General features: G+C 44.4%; 1 protein-coding gene across 1 annotated transcript in view; it reads left to right on the top strand.

Annotated features, from left to right (window-relative positions):
* Positions 1-622: 622 nt before the first annotated feature.
* LOC137159779 (N-terminal EF-hand calcium-binding protein 1-like) overlaps positions 623-24502 on the top strand; it is a gene marked incomplete at its 3' end in the record, with an annotated part of 79361 nt that continues 55481 nt past the window's right edge. The window contains exons 1-2 of the mRNA XM_067558250.1: positions 623-1090; positions 14832-14856. Of these exons, the coding sequence (XP_067414351.1) occupies positions 992-1090; positions 14832-14856 (124 nt within the window). The remainder of the gene's footprint in view (positions 1091-14831; positions 14857-24502) is intronic.

The raw sequence follows: 24502 nt of genomic DNA on the forward strand, positions 1-24502 counted from the left end.
TTTCATTACACGCCAGGCGAGCTTTCAACACATGAAAGGTTGAACTACTCGAGTCATTCACAAAGACGCTAAACATTCACTGAACACAATTCAACAGGTTTGAGCGGAATGATCTTTTTAAAAAAACAAAACAAAAAACCCTTCACCTTTTTGAAAAAGGTGTGAATTTGATAATAGTCTTTGTGCGTTTGTGCGTTGGGTTAGACAGCGATTCTTTGTGTGTGTGTGTCTCCAAGTGCGAAGAAGGAGGAAAATGATGCCGGGCGAAGAAAGATGTAGCCAGTTCTTGCCCTACGAGTGGAAACCCATGCAGCTCGCTTGGCTAGGTTGTTATTTCCTTTGAATTCCCCAGCTTGTATTCGGAGACAGCGGGGACTATTGTTCACCGGTTCCCACTCTGGTTTCACCCACTGACAAGGCACCAGCCCGGTCCGGTTTGCAGTGGTGATCAGTCATGCCCCAGTGCGTTCCCACTTCGCCTCAGCCCCGTTCCCTCGAGTACTAAACACATATGGGAGACGGTGTGAGACGATCATTTCAATCGCCGGGTGAGGCGAACGCAAGCCGAGCAGATGCACGAACAGGTGCGGACAGAGCGCGCCGGAGTGAATGCATCTGGCCGGGCTAAAACTCTCCCCCGCCCCCGGCCCACACCGCCAGCCGGGATGCGAAGAAGGGGCTGCTGTTTTCGGCACCGCTCCCGGTGAAGGTGGCGATCGCGGCTGCGGCCAGCGGAGCTTTGCCGAGATCTGCCCCCGCCTGCGGGTCGCGGGGGAGCCGGGAGGGAGACGCGATCGCGCCGCAGCAGGGTGTGACTCGGTGAAACTGACACGGGCGCGGAGTGTGGCGCCGTCAGCGAAAGGAGGAGCCGGGGAGGGGCCCCCCTGCGTGAGGCCAGTGTGAGCGGCAGCGTCTCTCTCTCTCCGGGAGCCCAGCCGCAGCTCAGCCCGGCCCCGCGGCCGCAGCTCAGCCCGCTCCCCGGACAGCAGGCATGGAGGGCGGTCAGGCGACGTCTCCCTCCTCAGCCGATTCCCGCGAGGAGCTCAGCGCCGCCTTGCCGCCGACCAAAGGGATGTCGATCTTCCTCGATGTGAGTACGGGGGAGTTTGGCTCAGGCAGGCCGTCTAGTCCCCGCCTGTCTGTCTGTCTGTCTGTCCGTCCTTCGCGGAGTCAGGCCAGGTGGCAGCAGCCCGGTAGGTTAATCCGGGGCGCAGCCTTGGAGGGGCGAGTTCATCGAGACTGCAAACAAGCGGACTCGGGAGTCAGTCAGTCTTTAGCGCCTCTGTGCTGGCCCCCAGCTGTAGTGTAACCACGTCCGCAGGCCACCACACAGCTAGAAACCACTTCCTGGCCGGGGGCAGAGCGACTGCACGCACCCCAGTGGGAGCACAAACCGTGGGGTGGCCTCCGAGTAAAAATCCCTGGCAGCGATTTCCTTTGGTGTCCAGTGGATCTGGCAGCGATTTGCATTGAGCCAGGGTGCAGGTGAGGGAAAGTTTCGAAGGCTCATTGAGATGTGTTTTTACATGAAGAACTGTATGAGCCATCTGTTTTGTACACTGCCGAAATCCTGATGATGCTCGGGCTAGACTGGTGAGAAATGCCTCCTAAACTGATGTGGGATTAAAAACTCTCACAACCCGGAGCAGATTAAATTGGTTTTTTAAAGGCAAATATGGTCAAAGCAGTAATCTAATCAGAATAATTTAGAGCAAATGCTTATAGATAAAAGGTGTTTAGAGTCTGGGACCTGGTCTGCTTTCATTTATAGGATGCTAAGTGGATTTTTAAACGTCAAATATTTGTGTGAGAAAATGATGTTTCTAATAACACACATAGATAATAACAGTAGATTACAATCAGGTCTGATGTGAAGAAGCTGTCAGGAGAGATTCACAGCCATACCTCAGTTGAATTCATAGCTGAGCCAAAATAATTGAATTTGCAGGGATTTCTTGTGTTTTTTATTTTATAATCAAGAATAACGGATCCAGCAAGTGCCTCCTGAAAGGCACAGGGGCCTTAACTGCCAATGGACTCTAGAGGGACTGAGGGCATTTAGAAACTAATTGACAGTGTGCTGAGTGCCATCTGCAAGAGGCTAAGCACCCCATTGCTGAAGGTGGCACCCAGCACAGCTCAGGACCAGACCCTTCCAGGAACTGCTCATCTCTTTGCAGGATTGGGCTCAATGTTCTGGCCCTCATCCAGCAGAGCACTTGAGCTCTAACTTGAATTTTAACTTGAATTCAGGAGGACTATTGGCGTGCTTAAAGGTGAGCCTCTGGTTAAGTGCTGGATCAGCCACAGAGGGCTCAGCACCTCGCACAAGACTGAGCCCCTATGCATTGCCTACACATGCTGTGCAATTGAGTGTAATGACATTAACAAAGAATGTAGCCCCTCTTTAGGTCTGAACATAGGCAAAGGGCACAGGATTGAATCTCTTCTCAGATTGCGCATCTATGTTCTTGATTTGACCAGATCTATAGAGCCACACTACATTACACCAGCTTTCCCTCCTGACCACTTCAAGTACAAAGCACAGCATAGGTTGGTAACCATGTGTGCAGGCCTACACATTATACAATGAAATTTGCACTAAGGGCCCTTCTTCGATAAATACCTCTGAAGTGACCAAGCTAATGTTCCTCTGAGGTCTCCCAACAATTTTGTTGAGCGTTCAGTAAAAACTAGCTCTACTAGTTAAGGATTTTTGTAGATCCCTCCTGTAATCATTTAAGAAAGGCTTGCCCTTCGTTGCATTTTATTATATTTATGGCCTGTAGACATAATAAAAATGCTGCTCCTGGATATCACTTTGATCCTACAAGATTTATTCTTCCCTTGATGTGTGTGCATACCTCTCCTTAAAGCAAAAGGGCACACTGCTCAACCATTACAAAGAGGCAGAATCACGCGTTTGCAAGAGAAAGAGGGATAAGAGTAGGAGTGGAGCCTGCTGCTAAAGATAACAGCCTCCTAAATTGGGGAATATCCTCTAGAGCAGTGGTTCTCAACCTATTTACCATTGTGGGCTGCATGAGCTGCTCTCTATGTGTTATGTTATGTGGACCGCATCCACACTATATATATATATACTAGCTGTATGGCCCTGAGGATGTCACATGGGCCACAGCTGTGTGCTGATTGGGCTGCGGGTTGAGAACCACTGCTCTAGAGTGATCTCATAAAGATCCACCAGCACACAAGTAGCAGAAGGTTTGACCCTAAAAAGAGCAAAGTACATCCACTAACGGTGGGAGGGCAGGTAAACTGGATCTCAAGCTATACATTAACCAACCACAGTTGCAACACAGTGAACATTGCCTATGTTTTGTTCCTGTCTGCTCACAATAGGGTACATACCTACCTTTGATGTCACTACATTGCCACAAGTTGCCTGGCAGAAATACCTCTGTGTCTGGATTCCATCATACATTTCTGAACTCTCCTTATATACATGAGACTGCAATTCCAAAAAAGTAACCATGTATCTAGCCATGTGTGTTGTGTTGATGTTGTGGTAGGTTGGGCTCTGTTCTGACTGCTGCCTATTGGTAACATCAATAGGTGCTGGAACTAGGGGTGCTGCCGCACCTCCGGCTTGAAGTGGTTTCCATTATATACAGGGTTTACAGTTTGATTCAATAGCTCTCAGCACCCCCACTATACATATTGTTCCAAAACCCCCAGTAACATCCCAATAATTACGCTTAGCATTTATATAGCACTTTCATCTTCAAACAGCGATACAAACGCTAAAGCTTCTCCTGTTCACAACACACTAGTGAGGAAGGTAAGTAAGTGATAGTTGGACTCCCAGTCTTACTTTCAGGCTGCTGCATCGTCCTGGTTCTCACGTGCTATGGTATGATTCAGGCTGAAAGACCAGGATCTTTATGGACGGCCCTCTTGTGATGGTGATCTCACTTTGCCTCCCTATACATGTCTGTATGACGTGACTGACTGAGTCCATGACACTCTACTGGCTCATGCTTATCTATTACATAAGTCTCCACAGTAATGCAGATATATTTTAGTGATTCCTTATGTTAAGCTCACTGTAGGTTTATTACTGTATGGACCTCCAGTGACTGCATGAGCACTGCTAGTCTGAAGGTGCCAAGTTCAGGACTAAGTGCCTGCGTTCTGATGCCTCCAATACTTCAATGGAATGATGTTTGAAATATAATCACTTGCACTGAGGCTGAGAGTAGGGCATTGCACCAACTGCTGGTGACTCGGGTGTCCCTCATTAATGTATTAGCTGTACCACCCGTATGGTGGTATTGTGCATACTTCATTATTGCTCAGGGCACAAATAAGTTGTGCGGTCTGTTTATCTGGGCTGTGCCACTTGCTCTGTGTTGGAATACAGCCCACATATTTTCTCATTATCCAGCCCATTAGCCATGCTTACCCAGGCTCTCACAGCAGGCAATTCAACCCATGCACCTTTTCTTCAAGAAGCAGGATTTTTGCACTTGCCAATGTGGATTTGCCTCCCCTTGGGGGGGGCTACATACTATCCTCTTTTAACCAGATATAATCTTGTATAGCCAGCCCTAGTAATTGGCTTTACATCTCAAAATATCTTTTTGTTTTAATTCACAACTCTCTCTCTACCTGTTAGCATTAAAAAAGGAATCAAAACAACCATGAGCTCTCTTGCTGTCTCTACAGCTGATATTCACTAGCAGCTACTAATTCCAGTACAATGCACAGTCTTACAGACATTACTGTTGCTGGTGCACAAAAAAGGAAGCAGGCAAAATGGAGAAACATTTTTTATTTAATGTGAAATACAGAAGAAAAAACTGATTGTCAAATGAAAAAAACCCACAATATCAGCTAGGAATGTAGTGTTATATTTTAGCCATTAAAAGAATATTACAGAGTGTAAAACTGTTCTGACAAGGCTCCAGATGGTCCTTTGTCCTCCTGCATTTTTGTTTTTCAATAATGCCTTCTCAAGCTTAAGATCCTCAGTCTTTAGCAAATGGGTGTTAGTATTAGTACAGTGTTTCCAGAGAACAGGTTTTTTTTTTAAATCAAAAAGACTGAATAGTCCAATGGTGCTGTTGACAGCGGAGTTGCAAAGTCCCTTTGTTCAGAGGTATTAATCAGAGATTAATTTAAACCATGATGTTTAATTCAGAATGGACCTGACTCTAGATTTTGCACATTCCAAAGTTCAGATCTGAGTTTATGAAGGGAGTCCTGGATCTGGATCAATCTCTCTTTTTTAAGCTTTGTTCCCATGTTGAACAAAATACAGTAAGGTAAGGCAACCCACAGAGAGTTAAGATGCTCAAAGTTCAGGGGTGCTTGGATCTTGGGTTTTCAGTTGGTCCCATCTCTAATGTAATGCTACTCTAAGTGATTTATTTAAACTAATCCTAGCTAGCTTTTTAGTTGCACAGTTACTGATCTCCTGTGTTCTAACTGGCTTAGAAAGCAAACCTATTGCCTTGCCTGATCAACAGTACTCATGCCCATTTTGAAAATGGTACATTCTGTCTGCCTACAGATTTCTGTAGAATTCTATAGAAACTGTTTTCTGACCAGATAAAGGTTTATGTTTCTATGTCATGGCAACCTGTTATTAAACGCTCAGCTGTTATCTGACTGGTTGCCTCAGAGCCCAATGGGAACAGGTTTCTATCTTGGCCTGCCAGCCTTATGGTGGGTGCAAGGCCCTAAATAGCAATACAAATCATTGTGTTGGAGGGGAGACATCTTATGGAGGGAGGATTCCAAACGCTCCACGAACCTTTGAAACGGGCTTGTGGGTGGACTGGCTGGGGGCATGCTGAGGTACGGCCAGTGAATCTGAGAAGAGCACACAGCCACTTGCCCAAATGTTCACATGCCTTGCATTCTTCCTTCAAGATGGCAGGAGAGCTGAAAGAATCCATCTGTTCCTCTTCCATCTAGGTCCCATAATTAGGATTTGCATGAGGAGTCCAACATTTCACCCTAAGTATTTAGACAGTTTCTGGGTCAGGCACCATTTGCAGTGTGACAGGCCTCTACGATCTGTACATAAGAATTTAGATCCTGTAAATATTTCCTAGTAAAAGTCATGATACAAAGTAGCTACATTCTGCACCTTTCAGGTTTGTATCACTTCTACCCACAACAAGCCAGAATAGTAGCTCCCCTTTGAAATGTATTTTTCTTTATTTAATTCCTGCCTATTCTAGTGTAAGATCCTTCTTCCTGGCCTCTCTTCTCCACACTTTAGTCCATCCAGAACACAGCTGTCATCTTCCTCTTCCATTTTCCTGACCTTGCTTTTCCCATTCTTAGATCTCTATACTCATTTTTTCCCTTTTCTTCCACAGCCAGTTCAAGCTTCTCCTCACTTTCAAAGCAGTCCACAAACTTGCTCCTCCATATTTGATCTCACTGCTTCCTGCACCCAGTTTAATGCATTTGCTCCACAAAAGGTTCTCTGCTGACTGCTCCCTGTGGCTCCCTCGCCCTGTCTGAACCCTTTGTCTTTATTCACACTGGCTTTTATGTTTGAAGCAGCCTCCTAGCTCACATTCCCAAAGCACCTTGTCACGGTCTTCTGTACCAGATATGGACTGGCTGCAGCGTTTGCTTATATACCCCAGATGTGTTCATCCTTAGGTCATTTAATGGTCTGCCACGTATGGCTTAGGGTCCTTTAAATCATAGTTCCTCAACCTGTGGTACGGGGTACGCAAGACACAGGCAGGGGTACGCAGCAAAAAACCCAGTGAAAGGAGGCAGGCGGCAGCCACTGACTTCTGGGGAAGCCAGGGGGCAGCCGCCCGCTTCCCGCCCAGTCCCAGCTCCCAGCTGGGAGGCAGGCAGCAGCTGCTGGTTTCTGGGGGAGGCGGGCGGCAGCTGCCAGCTTCCCGCCTGGCCCCACCTCCTAGCTGGAAGCCAGGCAGCAGCCGCCCCAGTCCCGGGAAGCCAGGCAGCAGCCACCCCAGTCCTGCCCAGTCCCAGCTCCGGGTGGGAGCCTGGCGGCAACCTCCTGCGCCCTGCGAGCTGGGTTCGCAGCTGGGTGGCTGCCACCTGTGCCCCAGCTCTGAGCCAAAAGACAGCCTCCCATGTCCTGGCTTGAAGAGGGGCAGTGGTTGCCTGCTGCCTGCCCACATCCTCAGGTCCCAGCCTGCAGGGAAGCCTCCTCCTCCTGAGCTCGGAGCAGGTGGCAGTCGCCCACCTCCTGGGCTGGCAGCCAGGCGGCAGCCGCCTGCAACTTGCCCAGGTGGCAGCGCCCTCCCTGGCTCGGAGCCCAGTGCTCAGAAAGCCAGGCAGAGAGCCCAGCAACTTACCCAGTCCTGGAACTGGGCTCTATCCGCAGGCTGACTCTAGCTGAGCAGTGAAATTGACAACTATGACAGCCCCAGATTTCACCAGTATAAAAATTTTAATAGGGGCCCACACAGTGTGATTTGCCCCAGGCCCGCACCCTCCTAGGGACGGCCATGTGGAGTGCTGTTATCCACTCTGGTGGGCTGCTACTGCCTGCTCCTACCTCACAAGTTCCTGCCTGTGTGAGGAGAACAGCACATGACCCTGCCCTCAGGCCATAGTGATTGGCTGGCGTTGACCTTTGCTCCTATATGGAGGAAGGGGAGGAGGAAGGAGGGGAGAAGCTGCAGAGGGTTTGTGCTCTGCCACAGCCACACAGCACTGCAGAACTCAGAACTCTCCTGATTTACGAGAAATACAATTGTCCAGTGGTAAAGGGGAAAAGATTGTATTTCTCAGAGTGAAAAACTGAGTGTTGGGGTACTTATTAAAATTTTCAGAAGTTAGGGGGTACTTGCTACTTGAAAGTGATGAAGTGGTTGCAGCCCACAAAAGCTTATGCCTACAGAAATTTAATTTGTTAGTCTTTAAAGTGCTACAGGACTCTCCTGGTTTTTGCTTTAAATAAAGGTATTTTACACAGTGCCACCTAGTGGCTGAACTGTATAATACAGTTTAACATTACTTTGCATCTCCCCCTTTATATTCTACGTTCCTACCATTTACAATATTTACACTTTGAGGTTCAGTATGAATCAATCTGTTAAGTGTCTCTGAATTACACTGGTTTTCTAATTACACATCCTGAATGCGTAACAGTTTGGTCATCTGGATATCCATTAGTTGCAATGACTGTCTGTGGTTGGTTTGGAATCTCTGAGTCATCATCTTCGTTTTCTGCATTCACCATCTATAGAGGTTGCTCTGTTGATTGTTCTTTCTAAAGAACAAACTGTAGATGTCAGTGGTTTCTGTTTAACTCTCCACTGTCGGTCTCAATCACATATGATCTGGGCACTGAATTATTTTTCTTTATAACAGGTGGAGTTATTCATTCTTTTTCTCCACCCAGTTTTGACAGGAAAACAGTCACCAAATTCTAGACCCGGCAGCTCTCTAATTGAGTGATGTCTGTTGAAAAAGTATTCATAGGCTCTTTTGCCTTTACATCTAATTTGGGTACTCTCTTTATTGTCCAAGTGGCCAGACATGGATTCTTTCCCAAAGTTGGAACAGTAGTTCTGAGATGTCTTCCCATCAGGAGTTGTGCTGGACTATGTCTAGTAGTTGCTATCACTATTGATTTGTAGTTTAGAAGAGCAAGGAATGGATTTTCCTGTTATAAGATTTTCTTAGCTGTCTGTAGACCTCTTTCAGCTTCTCCATTCGCTTGTGGGCTCCTAGTAATATGATCAAAATCATATTTTGTTCAGAATGATTTATATTCTGCTGCAGTGAACTGTGGTCCCTTGTCCATCACTAGTTGTCCTGGAATACCAAAGTGAGCAAAAGTACACTTCAGTTTCTCAGTAACACTGAAACATGTTATGTCTTTCAAGTGCATTATTTCTATATACCTGGAAAAATAGTCCATAACAACCAGGTGGTAATGTCCTCTGAATTCACATAAATCTGCAGGAAGTCTCTTCCAAGGTCTTTCTGGTAGAGGTACACTGTATGATCCAGCATTGCCTCTTAAGTTTATTTTTGTACAGGATCTCCTTTCAAAAGTCCAATATCATCAAATTCTCCACTGAGTTCTTCCTCCTTTCTCTCTAGGCCCACCGTGGGTGCCATGTTGCAGCTGAGAAGGTTTCTGGTCTTTGATAGAGCCCGGCACGGATACAAAATTTTTATCTGCATCCAATCAGTGATGTGCAAACATGGTCCATGAATATCTGCAGATTTGCAGGGCTCTACACGTACACTCTGAATGCATAGCTTTTGTCTTATTACTGTGGTGAAGTGGCCCAAGCAGTTCAAGTACCTCCAGGGCTACTGAGAGCTGTGTCAAGTGACTTCGTCTTTGAAAGGATTTGAATATGATTGTAAGCCCCTACTGAGATGTGTAACATCAACTTCTGAGTCAGTTTTAAAGTCAATAGTCCTACCGTGCCATAACTCGAGCGGGGCAACCGCTCAGGGTGCAAAGCTGGCAGGGAGCCAAAATGGGGTGGCATGGTATTGGGCCTAGCAATGTCAGCCCCCTGCCCACAGGATAGGGCCCAGCAGTGTCAGCTGGAGCCAGGGTGCTCAGTATTCCCCCTTGTCCCCAGGGTTGTGGGCCCAGTGACCTAGCCATTGCAGGTTCTCTGGTGCTAGGACCGTAGCAGGCAGGCAGAGGGCAGAGCACCTTTTTTATTTCCCCTCTCACAGGACAGTACATCTCAGCAGGCACTTCCCTGGGTTGTGTCCTCAAAGGCACAGGCATGCCAAGGCCTAGCCATGTCAGCTCCTCTTTATCTAATATAACCTACTTAGGTTAGACTTGATTCAGTGAAATATTTTACATACACCCCCAAAAATCTCTGTGTCACACATTTTGAGTATTTAAAATAATCCCTTCTTAGTTTATATGTCTGCATAAAGTCTCCTAGTAGTTCACAAATTTGTCTTATCTGCTGCTGATTCCCTGAATTGCACTCCCTTCCTTATAAGCCATTTTAAATATAGTTTTGCTCCTTCTAACTGTTTACTTTTTCAAATGTTATTTTTATTACTATTACTCTTTGCGTGTCATCATTTACCTTTGTCAACATTGTGCAGATGGATGTCATCATGCTGTTCAATTTATATTTTAATAGCGAATAATCACTGAAAATGTTTATAAGTAAATAGTTGCTAGCAGTTTTAGCAATGACATCTGTGTTTCTAGTATAGCACTTCCTAAGTTTTTACTGTGATTTTTAATTTGGAACTTTTAATTCTAAATTTTTATTTTTATAGCACAAGTTTATTCTGTTGGATCATGTGTTTTCCAGGCTGAGTGATTTTCTGTTCTGCTGTCAAAACATCTTCATTTTCATTTGATCCACCAACGGGGATTGCTTTTCTTAACTGTTGTTTTGCCTCTCAGTCCAGTTCTTAGTGCTTTTTCACATGTCACTGCTTGTGTGTAGAATCTGGTTCCCAAGTATTTACTAAGGGCAGTATACTATCTCATATTAAATCCTTCTCAAAGGCAAAATTCTCAAAGCAAACATCTTCTGTAATTTTTACTGAACATAAGAACGAGCATACCTAGTCAGACCAATGATCCATCTAGCCCAGTATCCTGTCTTCCGACAGTGGCCAATGCCAGGTGCTTCAGAGGGAATGAACAGAGCAGGCAATCATTGAATGATCTTGTCTTCCACTCCCAACTTCTGGCAGTCAGAGCTAGAGAGACAGACACCCAGAGCATGGGGTTGCAACACTGACCATCTTGGCTAATAGCCACTGAGGGACCTATCCTCCAGGAACTTATCTAATTCTTTTTTAACCCAGTTATAGTTTTGGCCTTCACGACATAATGAACACACATCTACAAGCTGAAGATTGCTTGACAAGCACAAGAATTCAAAAATCATGAGTTATACACCCCCAAGCCATGAAATTAAAAAAAAAAAAGAAATCCCCAAGACTTTTAACAAGGCAGCTTTAGCCCGACAAACCCAGCAAGGGCAACAACAATCCCAGAGGCTGCCCCCGGTGGGGGGGCACAAACTGGGACACCCGAGGGGTTCAGCAAAGAGCCCAACACAGACTCCAATGGAACCTGTGACAGATGGTACCAGAAGTGGGGATATTCTCACTTTTTGCATTTCAGTTTTCACTCCAGCCCACCTCCCCCTCAGGGGAGAGGGGTCATGGAGGTAAACCAACTCTTGCAATGGCTCACAGAATCGCAAGCCCAACAACACCAGAGGCAACAGCAGCTGTTAGAGTAGATGCTGACCCAACATCAACAGCTGCTGCAACGGGCGATGGAGATGTTGCCCACAGCCACTGCGCAGGGGTCAGCAGCCGCAGGACCCAGTCCCATCGCAGTGCAAGGGATTGCCTCCAACCCCATGCTCCCCAAGATGACGACGGGAGATGAACCTGAAGCATTTTTGACCACGTTCGAAAGGGTAGCCTCTGCTTCAAACTGGCCTGTGACCCAATGGGCAATTCGCCTTGCCCCGCTTCTCATCGGGGAAGCACAGGTCGCCTACCGAGGGCTAGATGATACAGCTGCTCAAGACTACATACAGGTAAAAGCTGCCATCATAGACAGGCTAGACCTAGATGAAGAGGCTTAGCGGCAATGTTTCAGTTGTGAGCGCTATCCCCCCAAGGTCCGGCCTTGGGCAGTGGCCCAGAAGTTAAAGAACACCGGCTGGTGATGGCTGAAACCAGAGTCCCAAACAGGACCCCAATTAGCAGAGCTTATAGTTCTGAAGCAGTTTATATGAATCCTTCCCCCGGGGGGACAAGATTGGGTCTGCTGGTGATGCTGGCAGAAGCAACCCACCTAATAGAGGACTATATGGATGCTCAGATGGTCCGGGAACCCGCACTGAGGCTGGGACAACGTCTGACCCACCAGGGAGGGTAACCAGCCAGTGACCTAAAGGAGAGGGTCACCCTTGGAGGGAACCCGGGAAGCCCTGGATACCCACCCAACTTACCGGTAGTGTGAGGAGTACCACCATGATGCAAGTTCCACAGGGCAGACGCCCCCTTGACAGCAGAGATGCCCTCCTCCAGGTCCCGTCCCATGGGCACCGCTCACTCCACCTATGCAAGAGTGGGGGCACACAACCACAACAAAGGGAACCGACACAGGCCCCGAGCGACAGAAGGCCAGTACAACAGCCTGTTACTCTTGTGGGCAACAAGGACACTGGGCGAGAGATTTTCCTTATATGGAGTGCAACTTTGGACACGTCTGTGTCAGGGAAGCTAAAGCCTAGAAAGGGGGTCCGAGAAGGCTCATGATCCCTGTAGAGGTGGAGGGCCAACCGGCTCTGGCCCTCACTGACTCCGGGTGCGATCAGACCTTTATCCAGGAACAAATAACCAATGCAGCAGGGAAGCCCAAGGAGGACAGAGTCTCCATCAAATATATTAATGGCGACATGGCTCCTTACCACAGCATGACGGTGAGACTGACCATAGAAGGGCGGCAGGACCAGTTGAGGGTGTGTGTGGCCCTGGACCTTCCCTACCCTATGATCATAGGCCGGGTTTGGCCATATTTCTCAGAGCTCCTAAAGGTATCCCCCATGCCAATAGAACCCAAAGGCGACAACCTAGCAGAGATACCCGGGGTCCTGTTCCCATTTAAAAACCCTGGGAGGAAAGGAGAGAACGGAGGGAAGTGGGTGGAGTGGCGGAAGACGTGGACGATCAAGCTGAGGACAGGGATACCGATGACCCTGGGGAAGGGACCTCTGCAGGGACAAATACACAAATCCCTCCCCCAACTTAACACAGAGAAGGTAATGGGTTTCTCAGAGTTCTGAGGGGAGCAAAGAAACGACGAGACCCTGAGCTAGGCCTTTGAGCAAGTAGCGGTGGTAGACAACGAAGAGGTAGACCCAATGAAAATGCGACAATACTCACACTTCGCCCTCAGAGCCAATTTGTTGTACCGTGTAGACCAGGACAAACACACACAAGAGGTACAAACACAACTGTTGGTGCCTCATGCATACCGCCGTGAGTTATTACATTTAGCCCATGCAATACCAAGTGCGGGGCATTAGGGAAAGATAAAACACAGACCAGGGTCCTGGCTCGATACTTCTGGCTCAGTGTCTTCAAGGAAATTGAAGAGTTTTGTATCTCGTGCCCAGAGTGCCAATTGACAGCCCCTAAGAAAGCCCCCCTGGCTCTGCTAATACCTTTCCCCCTAGTAAAAACGCCTTTTGAAAGAGTGGGGATTGACCTAATAGGGCCACTAGAAAAAAGCTCCTCAGGACAGCAACACATATTAGTCATCCTGGACTACGCCACCAGGTACCCAGAGGCCATACCATTACACTTCACAAATGCAAAGACCATAGCTAACGAACTGCTAAAGGTCTTTGCAAGGGTTGGTTCCCTGAAAGAAATCCTAACAGACCAGGGAATGAATTTCACCTCCAGACTAATGAAGAAAGTGTGGAGGTTACTAAAGGTCAAACCCCTACGCACCTCTGTGTACCACCCCCAGACAGACGGGTTAGTAGAGAGGTTTAACAAAACTCTGAAGGGGATATCCAGCATTGGGATCAACTACTCCCTGTATTATTCTTCACCATCAGGGAGGTACCCCAGGCCTTCATAAAAATCACATTTCTATGAGGTATAAAGTATTCATCAAACACAGCCAGAACCCTTTCATAGTGATCTTTGTGGCTGTATACAGTAAAGTCAAAGGATTTAAAGACATGCTCTGCCTGGTTGCTCATAGCATAAATGAAAGATGATCCCTGTGTATCTCCAGTTTCTTTATGCAGCTTCATAACAATGTGAAATCTTGCAAAATATTGTTTCCAGTCAGTCCATTCTGAAGGTTTGTCAAAGCAGAAATTCTCTGAGGCATTGATGGATAGCATGCTGATGAGCTCCTACAACCTTTGTTGCTGTTTCTTTTATCTGCAACCTTTGCTGTTTTCCTTCTGTTTCTATTCTTAATTACTTCTGACATCATGTCATGTTCTTCTGTACCAGATATGGACTGTTCTACAGAGCTTGCTTATACATCCAGATGTGTTCACCATTAGATCCTTTAACGTCCTGCCAGATATGGCTGAGGCTGGTTTAAATAAGGTGTTTTATACAGTGCACCTAGTGGCTGAACAGTGTGCTACAGTTTAACATTCCATTACACAGCCTCTCTCTGCTCCTTTATATCACTAACAACCCCATGGTTCTGCATTGACTGCACTCTAACATCCACATGCTGTCCATTGTTTGTACCACCCCTTGTACATTTAGGGCTGGTCTAAACACAAACTTTCACCAAAATAATTAAACTGGTTTTTAATTCACACCTCTATTCATTTTGGTGCAAGTGTCTGTGCTTTTTAGCTTACGGTACCAACTCAAGTTAAATTAACATAGGATACTTGTATTCTGAAATGAGTGTTCACATACAGACTTGCACTGAAATCACCAATTAAAACCAATTGAGTTATTTCAGTGCAAGTTTGTGGATAAGATTATAACACCTTAAGAGCAGAGATTTTTATTTTCCCATTCCAGGTTTAGACATTTTAATTGCCAACAAGTGCTGTGTATAACTTCAATGATATAGCTGTATAACCTTGAAGATGTGCCTAGCACTTGTCAGCAATATGTATAAAAATAGAAATAATTATGATGGCCCTGGTTTTATGAATGCACAGCACAGGAGTTAAAGAAAGCATGGTATGAGAGGGGGACAAAAGCAAACCTGGGGCTTCACTTGCTACAGTACTGTGAAAATAGGATGGCAGAATAAAAAAAATAAATACTCATTGTTTAAAATTCACAGTGTCATACCATGTATACAGAAAATGATTCCTTTCTCTTTTTTTATTTAGATATTGAGAAGAGCAGACAAAAATGGTAAGACCAGTCACTTCTGACTCTTTTTTCTCTTCAGAAAAATCTATCATACCAAAACCTATGTTTTAATGCTTGATAAATCATTCTGCACTGGACACATTAAAATGAAAACTGCCTTTTTTAGTGTAGTAGTTGTCACTCTAGATGTCATACACTTCTATGCTTATGATTTTCTGTCCTGAACTTGCAATTGGATCTGTATGGGCCAACCCTTGTGCTTGTATGGAGTCCCACTGCAGTTGATGGAAATATGCACAGGTGCAAGGGTCTGTCCTTGTGGTTCTTATTGCAGGCCTTAGAGAGTAGCAACTACCTTCAGGTGATAAAACTGATTGCCAGTTTGAATACTAACTAGTTTTAAAAGCTAATTACCAATTGTTCTTTTAAATACAGCAGGCAGAACCTTATTAAGAAGAACTGTCTGTGCATGTGGGAACACATGCTACCTTTGGCTATGTGCCCACAGAATCTGTTGGGTCAAATCTTGCTTACTCAGACTAAACTCGCATTGATGTCAATAGTTTTGCTTGAGTAAAGACTGCAGTATTTGGCCCAGTGAATTAAGTGCACATATATCCAAAGGCAAAATTTGGCCTAGATATTCGACTAGCATCGTTGTGCATTGCATGCATGTGTATTATTAGTATCTGTGTTTACAAATGCCCTTTAAATAATAGCACTAATAGCTCCATTTCTACTATTTTAAAATACTTAAATATATTTCCTCAAGTCAAATTTGCTTTCCTTCCACATTTTCAGATATTTGTTTGTCTGTCCATGTGTCAGAGGTCAGGATGAATGCCCTGAATGCAATTCATGTGTGTGTAAATATAATACAAAAACCTCTTGGTACGTTAGCATGGATTAATGATGTAAAATATGTAAATTACGTAAAATACAATAAGAAGTTTAAAATGAAATACTGGAAGCCCTGACACACACATGCAGTCCCACTGGATTATGAGGATCATCACCAGGGAAACCAATGGGCTTGAAAATACAAGTGTAAGTGTTTGCAGGATCAGACTCTAGTTTTAATCCAAGTTCCACTCCTTGTTCCATCACACAATTCCTGCATGGCTGGGGTAAGTCACTTTCAGTCACGCAGTGCCTCAATTTTCCATCTGTAAAATTAGGCTAATAGCACTTCCCTACCTCACAGGACTGTTGTGAGGATAATTATGTGTGGTAATGGGAGACTATGTAAGTCCTAAGATAGATAAAAATAAATCTTGCAGATAATATCTTGGTACATTTGAGGGCTTGGTACATTTGAGGGACAGGAGGAAGCTCTCCTTAAATGTTATCTTCCAATACAGTAGCTCTTATCCTTTTTCAATCTGTAGACCTCAATCTAATGGAGATGTTCTGCTTGTGGACCACATGTGATGAACGTATCTGGGGCCATATCCATCTGCTGTGAATTGTTAGAGCTCCACTGTGGTCCATGGAGCTATGACCATTTACACCAGCTGAGGATCTGTCTCCTGATCCTTTGGAACCATGCCATCCCCCAACCCCAATGTTCAGTGGAACCAGCTGATTCTATGACAGCCAAGACCCTCCTCTCCCCTCCACCCAGCCAAGACCTCCATAGTGAGAGTTCTGCATTGCCCCCTAAATTTGTTGTCTACACTCTGTTAATTAAATAGGGGAAAAAGTAATCCCTAGTCAGTGACAAACCTGATTATTCCAGCATACCATGGCATGTGAGCTTAAAGGCAATTTGTCTTTGAAATTTACAAAATTGGATATATCATAGAAAACCCTTAATGTCACAAGAGCAAGGAAAAACTCATAGGAAAGAAATTCCTGATTCTAAGCTGATAAATTAAATCGCTTTAGTTGTATTAACTTGACTCAATGAACCTGAAGCTGAAACCATATTTCTGTCATTGTTTGCTCAACCACTGAATGCCAACAAGCCTAACATGCTTCCATTCTTTTGTGATTTAGTAAAATAAATGCTCATGCCACATTAAGGATACCTCTACATTTGAGCTGGAGATGTGATTCCCAGCTCATGAAGATATACCTGTGTTACCAGGAAAATGTAGAGTGGGGGGCTATCCTAAAACTGCTGGTGTGGTGGTCCGCCTTATTGGAATTTCCAGGGAGACAACCTGCCTTCCCTTGGAAAGACATGGATCCAGTCTTCCGATCAAGATCGGATATACAAGCTGTGATGTTTCCAAAACAGATACAATATTTATTTAGAAGTGAATGATTACATTAAAAGAGAAATAGAGCTAGAAGTAAATACTATACCAATAATCTATAATCTATATTCTATCTATCTATAATAATCTACTATCTATAATCTATATTCTTAACACTATAATACTTGACACTATAATACTTGCCACTATTAATCTAACAATAATATACTTTAACACTCTACATAAACCATAAACAAACATCTATCATCCAGCAAGTGTGGATCAGGCGGGTGCTGGATGGGTAGAGAGGGAGAATCTCACTCAGACCACAAACATCCAACTTTATCGACATGCAGACTCAGGTGACCTTTACTTACACAACTTTTAAAACATCCCTCTGTTCGTCAGGGAAGGTCCTTCTGCTCTGTCCAAAAACCTGACACAAGGATTACCTCAGGCTCAGACACAGAGCGGGGACTCAGTTAGCACGGTTGTCTGTAACCCAGAGGCACCTATGCGGCTTCCTGAAGTAAGGATTACCCCGGTTTAGACTCAGAGTGGGGACACAGTTAGCCCATTTGTCCAAAGCCTAAGGCACATCTTTTCTTCAGTGATGCTCACCTATGATTTCAGCACTTCTCCTTCTGCTGTTATCACTCAGGTCTTCTTATGCTCTTCTTCTGCTCCTCCTTCCTTGGTCTGCTCTTCCCTCTGGTTCTCTTCAAGTGTTCAGTTCTCTATAAACTGCCTACTGACAGTTGGCTATCTATATAGCTGGTAGTTTCAGATAGGGGAAGGGTGATGTTAGGAGGGAGTTTGCATCAGAATAGAGAAGGGAGGGGTGACGTTAGGAGGGAGTTCCTATTTTTAAGAAAGGGAAAAAAAGCGATCCGGGTAATTACAGGCCTGTTAGTTTGACCTCAGTAGTATGCAAGGTCTTGGAAAAAATTTTGAAAGCGAAAGTAGGACATCAAAGTTAACGGTAACTGGGATATATAATAAATAGGAAAATACAACATGGTTTTACAAAAGGTAGATCATGCCAGACCAAACTGATCTCCTTTGAGAAGATAACAGATATTTTAGACAAAGGGAATGCTGTGGATCTAATTTACCTAGATTTCAGTAAGGCATTTGATACAATTCCACATTGGGAATTATTAGTTAAATTGGAAAAGATGGGGATTAATATGAAAATTGAAAGATGGATAAGGAACTGGTTAAAGGGAGACTACAGTGGGTCATACTGAAAGGTGAACTGTCAGGCTGGAGGGAGCTTACTAGTGGAGTTCCTCAGGGATCGGTCTTGGGACCAATCTTATTTAACCTTTTTATTACTGACCTTGGCACAAAAAGTGGGAATGTGCTAATAAAGTTTGCGGATGACACAAAGTTGGGAGGTATCATCAATACACAGAAGGATCAGGATATCATACAGGAAAATCTGGATGACCTTGTAAACTGGAGTAATAGAAATAGGATGAAATATAATAATGGAAAGTGCAAGGTCATGTATTTAGGGACTAATAACAAGAATTTCTGCTATAAGCTGGGGACACATCAGTTGAAAGTGACAGAGGAGGAGAAGGACCTGGGTGTATTGGTTAATCACAGGACAACCATGAGCCGCCAATGTGATGTGGCTGTGAAAAAGGTAATGTGATCCTTGGATGCATCAGATGAGGTATTTCAACAGAGATACGGAGGTGTTAGTACCATTATACAAGGTACTGGTGAGCCCTTACCTGGAATACTGTGGCAGTTCTGGTCCCCCATGTTTAAAAAAGATGAATTCAAACTTGAACAGGTGCAGAGAAGGGCTACTAGGATGATCCGTGGAATGGAAAACCTCCCTTCTGAGAGGAGGCTCAAAGAGCATGGCTTGTTTAGCCTAACCAAAAGAAGGTTGAGAAGAGATATAATTGCTCTCTACAAATACATCAGAGGGATAAATACCAGGGAGGGAGAGGAATTATTTAAGTTCAGCACCTATGTGGACACAAGAACTAATGGATATAAACTGGCCATCAGGAAGTTTAGACTTGAAATTAGATGCAGGTTCCTAATCATCAGAGGAATGAAGTTCTGCAATAGCCTTCCAAGGGGAGTGCGGGGGAGGGGCTAAAAACCTAGCTGGCTTCAAAACTGAGTTTAATAAATTTATGGAGGGAATGGTATGATGGGATAGCCTAGTTTGGCAATTGACTGATCTTTGACTACCGGTGGTAGATATACCAATGGCCTGCAATGGGATGTTTGATGCAGTGGGTTCTTAGTTATTACAGAAAATTCTTTCTTGAGTGTCTGGTTGGTGAGTCTAGCCCACATGCTCAAGGTTTAACTGATCGCCATATTTGGGGTCAGGAAGGAATTTTCCCCCAGGGCAGATTGGCAAAGGCTCTGGGGGGTTTTCGCCTTCCTCTGTAGCATGGGGCATGGCTCACTTGCTGGTGGATTCTCTGTACCTTAGTCTTTAAACCATGATTTGAGGACATCAATAATTCAGTCGTAGGTTAGAGGTTTATTACTGGAGTGGATGGGTGAGGTTCTGTGGCCTGCATTGTGCAGGAGGTCAGACTAGATGATCATATTGGTCCCTTTTGACCTTAGAATCTGTAAGTGTGCACTATAGCAGATGCTGGCCACTGGGGCCTCTTCTGACCATGGGTCCTTGAGCCAAAGATCCTGCTGTTATCCTTCCCTGTTTGCATAAGAGTAGACATTCAAACATACTCCCTATTTCCCACCAATCCACTAGCAAACAGTCTGTGTTAATACAGAAAGGAAAAGCTAAGGGCATTAAGACCAGACCTTTTGATCTTAGAACAGTGACACTCATCCTTGATCTGCTAGAGAGCTGCTTCACCATTAAATGGAGTCACAAAGTGCCACACAATAATCACAGGGCAGTGCCCTGATGCTGCACAGTGCTCACATCGTGATGTTTCTAATCTCTCTCTTCAGCTCTCTGCAGCTCAGTGGGAGGAGGATTCTCCTCTTTCCTGACTGTCCTTTTCCCCTTTAGCATCCTCATATCTTTCACAGCTATCACTCAGAGAATGGAAGGGTGGGGGGAACGTGATGGTTTCTGCTCTCCTCTTTCATGTTGTGGGAGGCTGTGACCTGCACATAACCTGTATGTTGGCTCAGCTCCCTGTGGGCTGTCTGGTGTGTAATGAGAGAAGCGCTCTTTTAGGCCTATATTGGGGACCTCCATATGCAAAGTGTTATCTCAGCCTTTTAAAAGCCCCTAGCCCTTGTCCATGTGGAGTTAGCCTTGAAAACACAACTAATGGCTAAAGCTGAAATTTTGTCACTAATCTAGTACACTTCTAAAGGCACCCAAGGCTGGGCTTTAAGGGACCTGAATAACCAGTTACTTGTTTCCAGACCAGTTCAAAGCAGAGTGGCAATGCTGGCTGAACTGTCACTAAGGTCTCTGCAAGCTGCCTTCCAGATGATTGTCTGCATTTAACCCACATCCTCTCCCAGAGTGACCTCTGGCCATAACTCAGGGCAGCCCAGTGGCATGAGGGGTAATCTGGTCTGGTGGAGTACACGCAGAGTTCTATAGCAAGAGACGCTAATTCCCAGCAGGGCCCCCAAATGCGGAGGAGGGAAAAGGATACACTTTACCAGGGCTCAGAGGCTTGGCCCAGGCTGCAACACCCATTACCATGAGGAAACATTTTTTCATGGTTCATGAGATTATATGTATGGGATGAGGGATTGTGGTATGAGTGTGGGAGGGGGCCCATGTTACAAGTTTGTACTGGGCCTGAAAAAGTTATGCTTGGGCCCTGAATCCCAGTTCTGACACTGACACTCTGAGGCATTGGTTAAGTCACTGACCCCGTGTGCATTCATTTTCCTATATATAAAATATCAACTTCACTAGATACTCACCTTTCTGCAGTCACAATGGCCAGGATCTGGTGGTTACATTTCGGGATTGGGATTCCACATTTATTTTCACAACCCCACTCCAAAATATTAAGGCCAGCTCTGACCAGCACTCTAATAAAAACAAAGAGCTGAAATATGGCAGACCTATAAGAGAGAAGTTAAATGTGGATGCCTCTCTTTGAGTACAGATAGGAATCTGCTACTGTGCAGAGTGTAGCTTAGATTCCTGTTTCATATAATTCTTAAAACCCCTGAGAGAAAGATACTCAAAACAGAAAGAAAGATACATGGCTATGAGGAACACTACTTAGCATCTGCAACTAAATGATGAAAAAGTAAAAACCAAATGCACAGACCAAAACAAAGGATCAAGAGAGCATGGTCTTGAATATCAAGAACCCAATGGAAAAAACCTGCAGACCCAAGATCACTTTCCCGTCCATCCCCCCCGACCAAGAGTCAAGTAGGGTGTGTCTACCTTGTTGACCGATATTTAAAAAGAAATTGCTGCAAGCTCTAGTTTTTTTGCAAAATATTTTCTTTTAGCAAGTAACTTAAATGGAATTTTTTGATAAAACTTACATTCTGATTAGATTTACATTCAGAAATTGTTACAGTTTTCATACTGATATGTTTTCATTCCATATATCCTAATCTTTTTACGACACAGGAACTCAGTTGTCATTTTGTCATGTGGGTTTTTAAAATATGTATTATAAAAAGTGTGTTATAATCCTAAAATATCATCACTACCATCATATCTGGTTTGATAATTTCATATGCTCTCCTGTGTACAGCATTACCTTCAACATGAATACAATGGTTGAAATGCTGCCCCAATGAAGTCATTAGTAAAACTCATATTGACTACAATGAGTCTGGATTTCACTTCGATTCCAACACAATGCAAACAATAGTTCATCAAAAGCATACTGCCAAAGGACTCAAGATAATTTTAACATAAGACAAAATTCAGAGAGTGACTGAGAACCTATAGCTCCTGTAGGCTTCAACAGGAGCTGCAGCTGCTCCGCACCTCTTCATGATTGACTCATAATGCATACACTGTGTTTTCATTCATATGCCATGCAATTTACGTAGAATAAATGAACTTAATGATAGAATTGTACCATTGTTATGATCAGTCAAATATCTTGTAACAAGTTCCCCTAGATTTCATTATCCAGAGATCTGAATTCCATTTCCATGTTTAAAGGGTTTTTTTTTTTTTTTGATTTGACAGCTCAATTACAGGTTAAACATTAATTTGTACATATGAAACTTCTGTGTGGTTGTGGCTTTCACTAAAGCTTAGTTGTGGGGATAGCAATTTACAAGTAAAATGTTTTTGAAGTACTCAAAGCTGAGAGCATTGCAAATTCCTGACTTTAACACTGGGTGCTGGATGCAGGAATCACTTGGTGATGTTCTATGGCCGGTGGCATACAGGGTTCTGCTCTTTTGATCACAATGGTCCCTTATGTTCTTCAATTTTGCTTAAATATGTTGAAAAGTCTTGGGGGGTCAGAATCAACCCATGTCTCACCCTGCCCAGTGGAAACGATTCACTGTCACTTGCTGTTGGCCACATTTATTATCTGGCTAGCCCAGCAAGGTTTTGACAAAGTGGAAGTTGCTGGGATTTCTACTGGTAGACACCCCTTAACTGACCTCAGACATGCTGATTACATGATGATCTTTGCTACCACCACAGATGCAATTCAACAAACGGTGTAGTTTGTAAAAATAGTCAGTGAGGAACACGGCTTATCCCTGAATGGAGTGAAAATGAAATGAATATATGTTGACACAATTAACAAAAACAAGATGCAAGTGGACATCACAATTAATGGTCAAGATATAGAGGCAGTAGATTAATTTAATTATGTGGGATCATCCATATCCAACAGAGAAGGGTGTTCTGTAGAAATCAGAAGAAGTCTAGGAATGGCTCATTCAGACATGGCTTGCTGGGATTTCCTCCAAAAACTTTTGCACTCATCCACTTCTAGGAGAACACTTCATTTAGTTCTCTGGGATCCAAACACAATTCGACTCCAGCCTATCACTTAGGTTCCTTTGTTAGGCATGGAACAGCTCTATGCTCATGCTGGCCAGGCCCAGGGTGATATCATAATTGCAAATCATATCACACACTACACAATTTTTCCTAGCTGCTAACATCTATGCTTCTTGAACTTAATGGATTTGGATATGCAGATCATGTAAGGACCAATTGCTTTGCAGATCATGTAAGGAACCAATCGCTTATGTCTTCACCTTATCTACATTTCAAGTTTATCAGTTCAGGATGTTCCCACTTATCTCAACTAGCCTGAAAACATCATCTCCAGCGCACAGTCTGTCACACACTTTTGTTTACAGTTTCACCTTGCACTCAAATCAAGTTATATGCAAGTTTACTTAAGCCCAGCAAGATGCATACCTACAGGCCTCCCTTACAGAAGTTTGGAAAAACCATGTCAACTCAAAATGTATGAATTTTTAATTGGTGAAAAGCTTAATTTTTTTCCATAGTGACTTTTGGATGTGAATCATGGGAAATTAATCTTGCTGTCAAGAAGACAATTGAAGGTTTTGAGATGTGGTGCTGGTGAAAACTGTTGCATATCTCCTGGATAGAAAAGACTATGAATGTTTGTTAGAGATATTATTGAAGAGAAGCAAATCCTGCTGTTGGAAATCAAGAGGTGCAAATTTATGTGCCTTGATCACATCAGGCCTAGAGTTGGGAATAATCTCAAGAAAGTAATCATGGAAGGAATAGCAGCAGGCCAATATAGTAGGCACAACCAGTAAGGAGATGGATAGATGGTATGCAGCAGATGACTGGGAGATCAGCTGGAAGGTGCTCATAGCTAGCGAAGAATCAAGAAGTATTCCAAAAATTCTGCTACAATGAATAAATGGATTTTATTTACTTACAGCCTTAAAATCTATTAATCATTCTACAGAAAAACTGGGATTATAGTTGGGGACTGTGAGACAGAGCTCCTGAGTTCTCTTTTCAGCTATGCCACTGATACGTTGTGTAATCATGGTCAAGCTACTTTACATAAGCTGACCATCTGTGAAATGAGCATACTATTACTTCTTCTTCAAGTGCTTGCTCATGTCGATTCCAATTAGGTGTGCGCGTGCCTCGTGCACAGTTGCCGGAACACTTTTCCCCCACTACTACCCATAGGGTTGGCTCTGGAGCCCCCTAGAGTTGCGCGTCCATAATACAGGTCCATATATAGGACCCTGCCAACCCTCCACCTCCTCAGTTCCTTCTTACAGCCTGTGACGGTGGGCTGGAATCTATCGTCCTTTGCTCTGAAAGGGTTCTCGTCTCCCAGTAGTTCAATTCCTTTGTGCCTGTAAATAGTTCCATTAGTGTTAATAGTAGGCAGTTAAGAACAGTTAGTAGTTAGTTAGGTAGTTTTAGGTAGATCTCCTTGGAGGATCAGTCTGTTCTTCCAGGAGCCGGGGCATGCCTCGGTCCCCTGGATTCAAAGCACGCAAGGAATGTAAGTAGCCCATGCCAAGGAGCAACCCGCATTCCATGTGTCTGAAGG

This window comes from Emydura macquarii, unplaced genomic scaffold (genome assembly GCF_026122565.2).
Source record: "Emydura macquarii macquarii isolate MOO-44397 ecotype Brisbane River unplaced genomic scaffold, CSIRO-AGI_Emac_v2 contig_1897, whole genome shotgun sequence".
Lineage (NCBI taxonomy): Eukaryota > Metazoa > Chordata > Testudines > Chelidae > Emydura > Emydura macquarii.